Here is a 7709-nt window from a genome sequence, read left to right as displayed (position 1 = left end):
ATTTTCCTACAAAAAGAATATTGTTTGTGTCGTTGCTTCCACACGTTCCATTTTTTTCTTTTAAACCTTCATCAGCCGCCATTTGTTTGGGTTATATATATACATACTCCTATATTACTTCTAACCAGAGGTTATTGTGAAAATCTTGATAATTTGTGTGAGCAATAATGGCATCTTCTTCAGCTATAGCTTCAAGTTCTGCACCTTTCATCAATAAGGTTTGTGATTTTCTTGTCTTATTTGTATTAAACTATTGAATTAAGATAACCCCTTTTGCTCCAAATTCAAGATTTTTTTTTTTTTTTTTTTTAATGTTTTGAATGAATCTATACTGACCCTTTTGTTTATTTTCTTATAAAAGAATGCTTTTTGAGGAGATTTGTGCTGTCCCTTTTGCTTATTTTCTCATCAAGATTGTTTTTTGAGGAGATTTGTGCTGTCCCTTTTGCTTATTTTCTCATCAAGATTGTTTTTTGAGGAGATTTGTGTTGACCCTTTTGCTTATTTTCTCATGAAGATTGCTTTTTGAGGAGATTTGTGTTGACCCTTTTGCTGATTTTATCTTATTTGCTGTAAAAATCAAGATTATTTTCCCATTTTGAGTGAATTTGAGCTGACTTTGCTGGAAAAGATTCAAGATTTGTGATGAACCTTATGCTGATTTTCTGTTATTTGCTCCAAAAATCAAGATTATTTTCCCATTTTGAGTGAATTTGAGTTGACTTTGCTGTAAAAGATTCAAGATTTGTGATGAACCTTATGCTGATTTTCTGTTATTTGCTGAAAACTTTCAAGATTTATTTATGTCTTGAGTGAATTTATGCTGACCTCTTTGCTTATTTTATGCAAAAATCATGAATCCCTGCCCCCCTCCCCCCAGCTTACCCAATTTTTGAATGAATCTACACTCACCCTTTTGCTTATTTTCTTATAAAAGCATGCTTTTTGAGGAGATTTGTGCTAACCCTTTTGCTGATTTTGTCTTATTTGCTGAAACAAATAAATGGTTAGTAGTATTAAATGATTGAAAAGGTAACCCCTTTGATGCAAAATCAAGATTGGTTTCTGTTTTGAATGAATTAAGATAACCACTATAGCGGGAGCTTTAGTGCACTGGGCTGCCCATTTGCTTAATTTATCGTATTTGCTGAAAAAAAATCAAGATTTCTTTTTTCTGTTTTGAGTGTATTTATGCTGATCCTTTTCTCTTATTTACTGAAGAAAAAAATCAAGATTAGTGCTAACCCTGCTGGTTTTCTCTAATTTGCTGCAAAATCAAGATTTCTTTCGTTTTGAGGAATTTTGAGCTGACCCTTTTACTTATTTTCTCAAAAAAGAATCCTTTTTGAGGAGATTTGTGCTGACCTTGTTGCTGATTTTATCTTATTTTCATGCAGAAAGATGTTGGTCTATCAGCTTTCTCATCACAATCTTCATTTTCCGTTCAAACTGCTCGGCAAAGGATTTCCAAGAAAATCGTTTCTGTGATGACACCACAGCAGACTCAACGAACACCTGCCACCACTGGCTCAGTTAGTATTTCTGATTGTTTTGTGCTCTTTAATTGAAAACAAGTTGATTTTTTTATCATGGGGTTTTTGATTTGGTGATTTTAGATTATTGGTTGTACTATTACTCGTAGTATTACTCTCGTAGTTTCTTGCCCTTTGATTTTAGTTATTGTGTTTTTTTTTTTTATGTACATCGATTATGGTATTATTTTGTTAGGAACATGATTTGTTAGGTTGTCTGAAGTATTTTTCCATGTATTCTTCATTTTGTCTATTTCTTTCTCTATATTGCGGACTGTTGTTTTCCTTGAGCTGAGTGGCTATCGGAAATAGCCTCTCTACCTCTAAGGTAGGGTTAAGGTCTATGTACACTTTGCCCTCCCTAGACCCCACTTTGTGGCATAACACTTGATATGTTTCTTTTTTTTTGAATATTGGGTTTGTTGCATGTTTTTTAGGTAAAGACTGGGATGACTATGACCGAGAAGATATTAGCTAAGGCTTCTGATAAGCCTGAAGTGAGCCCTGGCGACAATGTCTGGGTCAACGTTGATGTTTTGATGACCCATGATGTTTGCGGCCCTGGCTCTATTGGAATTTTCAAGAAAGAGTTTGGCCAGAATGCTAAGGTATATGTTGCCAGTAGAGTAATTCTTGTAGTGCCAATTGATGGGCAGAGTAAATTTGATTTTTCTTCGAGTACTTGAAAACTGATTCTTATCTAGCGTTTGGCCATAGATTCATTGGAACTTGAAAAAAAAAATGGATTTTTGAAGTTCTGTTGAAAAATAGTTTTTGAAACTTGAAGTTGTGTTTGGACATGCATTTCGTTTTGGTAACCAAGCTATATTAATCACCAAATTAGTCTTTATAAAGACATAGCCTCGCTAACACAGCTAGATCTATGAAGTAGCAAACAAGATTTACAACTCAATATGAATAAACTCCTAGCACACGTAGAATGAAAGTTGTTGCAATTTGGTTCTGATCCCAGATGCAGTGGCGGAGCCAAAATTTTCATTGACGGGGTTCAGAAGTAAATATACTAGTCGAAGGGGGTTCAACATCTACTATATATACATAAAAATATTTTTGACCATGTAAAAGTAGTATAATTTTCTGAAGAAGGGGGTTCGGATGAACCCCTGAATTCAATGTGGCTCCGCCACTGCCCAGTTGGTGCTCTAACACAAAACATATCCTTTCATATAGTATTCCAGTGTCTTCTATCCTCAAAGACTTGCAAACTCCTTTCAATCCATACAGCGTGGGTAGCTTCAGCATAGATCAACTTGAATATTATAGCATCTTGTGACTTTCCCCCTGCGTTCTGAATAGACCATTGGATGTACTGGTCCAGTTGCCAGCTGCCATGCTGGCCTTTGTAGCTACTGCAGCAATCTATCCGCAGGTTCCTTTTGTACTCCTAGTGAACAAGCTAGTGCTCCTTAGTTTAATTATGTAGCTTGCATAGAGAGCACTTATTCTAAATCTAAACCCCATTGAAGTAGCCTTCCAGCAGTCCTTCTACCATGTAAGTGCAGCCACGTGACAAATCTGGCCTCAGTACTTGCAGCATTATTGAATGTGAGATTCTTCCATTCCGCTTTGGGACAGTCTCCTAGTAAGCACAGGTAGCCTTGTCTGATTAGGCTCTTGGAACTAATAGGATCAGACTGAATTTAAGCATATGTGATATAGGAGTATCATGGAAGTTGTGCCCTTTGATATGGTATGCGTGGAACCATTTGATCTACATTTGTCCAGTTTATGCTCTAAGTCCCAGCATATCTTAGCAATAGCAGCCCTGTTACATAGTTGTAAGTTAGTCAATTTCAGTCCACGCCCAGCAACTGATATACACACCTTATCCCAGGCCAACAGAGCCTGCTTAGTAGAGGCTTTACCCCATACCTTACAAAAGTTGTGGTTGTAGTTTGGACATGCATTTTACTTTAAAATTTTTTGTAGTTTTATGATTAGAAGTGAAAATTCACCCAAAAACTGGTCTGGGCTAGTTTTTGGAACGTTAAAATTTTTTGAAGATAATTTTTCAAAAACTGTCAAATTTCATGAACAAACAATGCTTTCAATTTTTTTTTTTTTTTTTTCAAAATCTACTCCCAAAATCCTTGGCTAGACGGGAGCTTAGTTTGCTACTTTTCTTCAGTACCTTGTTATGTAGCTACATGTTCTAATTAAAATTTCTTTAGTTCCCTGGTGGTCCGGTAATTGTGTTGTTAAATATGGAAGTATGAACTATGTTTCTCAAGCTAGAGCTTATTTTGTTGATTAGAGACATTTATTTGAATTGAATATCTAATGTATATTTTCTTGTTCCAATTTCATAGGTCTGGGATCGTGAAAAGCTTGTCATTATACCTGACCATTACATATTCACTAGTGATGAAAGAGCAAACCGTAATGTGGATATCTTGAGAGATTTCTGCACTGAACAAAATATTAAGTACTTCTATGACATTAAGGATCTGGGGAACTTCCGCGTATGGCTATTTCCTCTATGAATACCTTATTATTTGCTCTGCTGAAGATTGTTCTTTGTTTGGTTTGCTCGTAGCGAATGAAAAACTAAATGCGTGATAAATATACAGGCTAATCCTGATTACAAGGGTGTCTGCCACGTTGCTCTTGCACAAGAAGGTCACTGCAGACCTGGAGAGGTGAATAATCTTTGCCAATATCTTGCGTTGTCAAGACATTTTGATATGTGTTTGCATATGCATTAACTTTATGAAATCCTTATGTTTGTTCCCAGGTTTTGTTGGGTACAGACTCCCACACGTGTACTGCTGGAGCTTTCGGGCAATTCGCCACTGGAATTGGTAATACCGATGCAGGTTTTGTGTTGGGTACTGGCAAGATTCTGCTCAAGGTATGTTATTCTTGCCTTTACGGGATATAGTTCTGGAGTCACAGTTGTGTTGTTTGATTTTATTGCCAATATGAAATTCCTAATTAAATATCCAGAGGAGCTTTATCAACATTTTCTACGGTTGCATAGAGGTGTAATTATCTTTCTTTTTTCTCGTCCCTTACTGAAGACTTAAACTTTTTTTAAGACAACATATGATAGCGTTAAATACTTACAGTAGTAAATTATAAGCTCATGAAGCATGTTACTGTGCTTGTTCTCCTTTGCATCACACACGATGATTGAGAACAAGTACCCATACAAAAAAAGGATGAAGGAGAACAAGTAACCATAGCACTTTCTTTTGCTTGAAGGTTCAAACCGTGTTACTGAGCTTTCTATTTAAACGCGTTTTAATGCATATAAAATGAGAAAAAGCAATATGTAGCAAAAAATGTATTAAAGAAGCATGATGTAGACTTTATCATTTTCTATTTGAAGATTGAAGGATGAACTAGAACTGACAGTCACATGTCTTTTCGACATATTGTACTTGCCATAGTTAAATAGGTTCTCCTTCTGCTAATGTACATCATCTATGAAATTTAACATCTGTATAATGCAGGTGCCTCCTACTTTGAGATTTGTGATGGATGGTGAAATGCCCGATTACTTGCTTGCTAAAGACTTAATTTTGCAAGTAAGTTCTCTTAGATGCTCTATACTTCATTTTTGTGTGTTCTTGTGATCTGTTATGTTTGCTGTTCTGTTTCTCTACAACGTTGTTGGATTGATAAAAATCCAAAGTTCAAATTCTTGTCCTTTGCTTCAAAAATTGCAGATTATTGGTGAAATTTCAGTGGCTGGTGCTACTTATAAAGCAATGGAGTTTGTTGGCTCGACAGTTGAAAGCTTGACCGTAAGTCCTCTTTTTTTTTTTTATATTTGTTGATGGGAGTATCCAGGTTGGATCTGTAAGTAATTATGACTCTTATTGTTTAATAGATGGAAGAAAGAATGACGTTATGTAACATGGTTGTTGAAGCTGGTGGAAAGAATGGTGTCATCCCAGCTGATAAAACGACATATGACTATCTTGAGGTAAGTGGGGAAGCCGGGGACTCAACTTCACCTCTTTAAACTTTTCCGCGTCCCTTGTGATTTTGATGTCATCTGAGACATGCTGCCAAAAAGACCTTATAACTTTATATTCATGGGTGACTGAATTGAGAACCGTTATTTAGCTAATGGATTTTTATTTATGTTGTCGCAGGGAAGGACTTCTGTTCCATATGAACCTGTATATAGTGATGAAGGAGCCAGGTATTTAACACCAAAGACCATTGTAGCGACATCACCAATTGATTCCATATTATTCTAATGTGCATTTGTCTTGGTGTTGGGTGTATCTAAATTTTAAAGTTGATTCACACAATTTCTAATAATTGAAAGACTAGAACTTGCAAAATATATTGCAATAAGTGAATAGAAAATGGTTTGCAACATGTCTAATGGTCGGTAAATTCTCGTGGTGATCACTTATCACAGTTGTGCAACATGCAAAGATGCATTCATGTTTTTATCTGTTGTGCACATGCACAGAAAAGAAAGTCTTCACATCAATGAGGTTGAAATGCATTTCCTGCAGAGCTCAAATGTTAAAGACAGCTAAATAAATTGGCCCGTTTCAAGATCTATATTGTAGAAGCTTACTGTTATAGAATGAAAGACAAAGCAAAAGTCAGAGAATATCCAGAGGAGACTTGGGAGGAGAGATAGTAACTTAGTGTGTAGTGTAGTGTTGGTGATATGAGTCACTAATAAAATGGTGAGGTCACGATATGTTTGGTAAGTCTTATAAAATGAGTAAGGTCTAGCGGACTGAAAACAAAAGAGATCTATCGGCCTGTTCGAAGTGGTTGACAATATGCATAAAACAAAGTGTAAAACCAGATATCTGCAAGTGGAGCACTCTAATTATGTACAGAAGACCTGGCAGGGAAGCAACACTTCCCCATGTTACCCTATTTTGTGGTGTATCCTCAGACTCCCCTCTAACCCCATTGTGTACCTACTCTGATGTCAGTCTCCGTCCCCTTTTTTGTAACCCCGCTGAGCGTGTTGCTGCTCCCTCTTTGTTTCTCTGTAATGCAACTACTTTAGCAATATAACAATTTCTCTTGGACCCCAAAGAAAAATGGCACTAAAAGAAAATTTTGACTGTATGCAAAGAAAAGGTGTAATGTACCATTGAAACAAAAAAAAATTTATGCATATACAATTGAGTTAATTCCATCAGTTTGATCAAACAAATATAATAACTTTAACCGAATATGATAACCAAAAATTTAAGGAACTCTTTGATGTGAAACCCGTTTCGATTTTAATTGAACTAAATAAACTAAAGTTGACTTGTTTGTCCAGTTCTTTTGCGTTAAACAAATAATGCACAGTGGTGTTATCTCATTGAAAATTCGTTTGATGTTAAATTGGTTCGCTACTTCCTGCATTGGTGTATATTTTCTTTATTGTTACTTTGACCACATCACTTTGACCACTTCATATTTGGCCAAATTTAGGTGATAATTACTAATGTCGAGATATCAAATGAATTACGATTCCAGAAAGTATAAGTTTTCAAAGGAAAAGAGCACAGCTTTGTATTAGTCAAATAAAATTGTTGCAAATAGAATATATCAGTATATGTTCGAGCCCAATAATAAGGTTGGGAATACTTCAAATGTTTTGGTAAAGAAGGTGGAGAGTTAGTTGATGAGACAAATTTGTTCTTGAGTATGCTTTGTAAGATACTTTCTATACATCCTGGAATCCGTGCTGCTTGCACAGCCTTAAACTAAATGCTTTTTTGCCACCATTTTCTTGCAATGAGAAATAATAATCTATCAAAAGTAAATAAAGATTGTGAAGTAGGACTAAATGTCCTGAAAACTGACAAGATCAGAAAATATTAGTAGAGTGAAGTTAGCAGCAGTAGGCCTCTTTCACGAAATCAATTTATTCTGTTTCCAATGAGATTGTAGGATTTTATTTATTTGATGCAACTCTTTCATAAAGTTTCACACTTGTACCCATCTTCCATATAACCTTCTATTGTTCTCTTGTCACCAAAAGAGAATATTAGGTTATCATTTGTGAGTTCAAACTGCCTTGTCTTTAGCATTAACACGTCCATTTTTTTGGTATATAGATATCTTAAGGAGTACAGATTCGATGTTTCCAAGTTGGAGCCTTTAGTGGCTAAGGTTGGTTATGTTAGCCTTCTCTCTTTGGGGATTCATCAATGCTATTCACAATGTTTGGTTGTG

General features: G+C 35.7%; 1 protein-coding gene across 1 annotated transcript; it reads left to right on the top strand.

Moving 5' to 3' along the window:
- On the top strand, positions 1–7646 carry LOC107868440 (3-isopropylmalate dehydratase large subunit, chloroplastic; the record flags this gene model as incomplete). The annotated part of the gene is given in 11 exon segments (XM_047410513.1): positions 1–218; positions 1398–1532; positions 1970–2140; positions 3863–4015; positions 4124–4192; positions 4288–4404; positions 5009–5083; positions 5225–5302; positions 5389–5484; positions 5657–5706; positions 7592–7646. Coding segments are annotated over 11 exon segments (1050 nt in total), but the record flags the coding sequence as incomplete, so codon positions are not given.
- Between the last annotated feature and the right edge of the window lie 63 nt (positions 7647–7709).

The sequence above is a fragment of the Capsicum annuum genome, chromosome 4, assembly GCF_002878395.1.
Source record: "Capsicum annuum cultivar UCD-10X-F1 chromosome 4, UCD10Xv1.1, whole genome shotgun sequence".
Lineage (NCBI taxonomy): Eukaryota > Viridiplantae > Streptophyta > Magnoliopsida > Solanales > Solanaceae > Capsicum > Capsicum annuum.
This window is presented reverse-complemented; position numbering and strand designations above follow the sequence as displayed.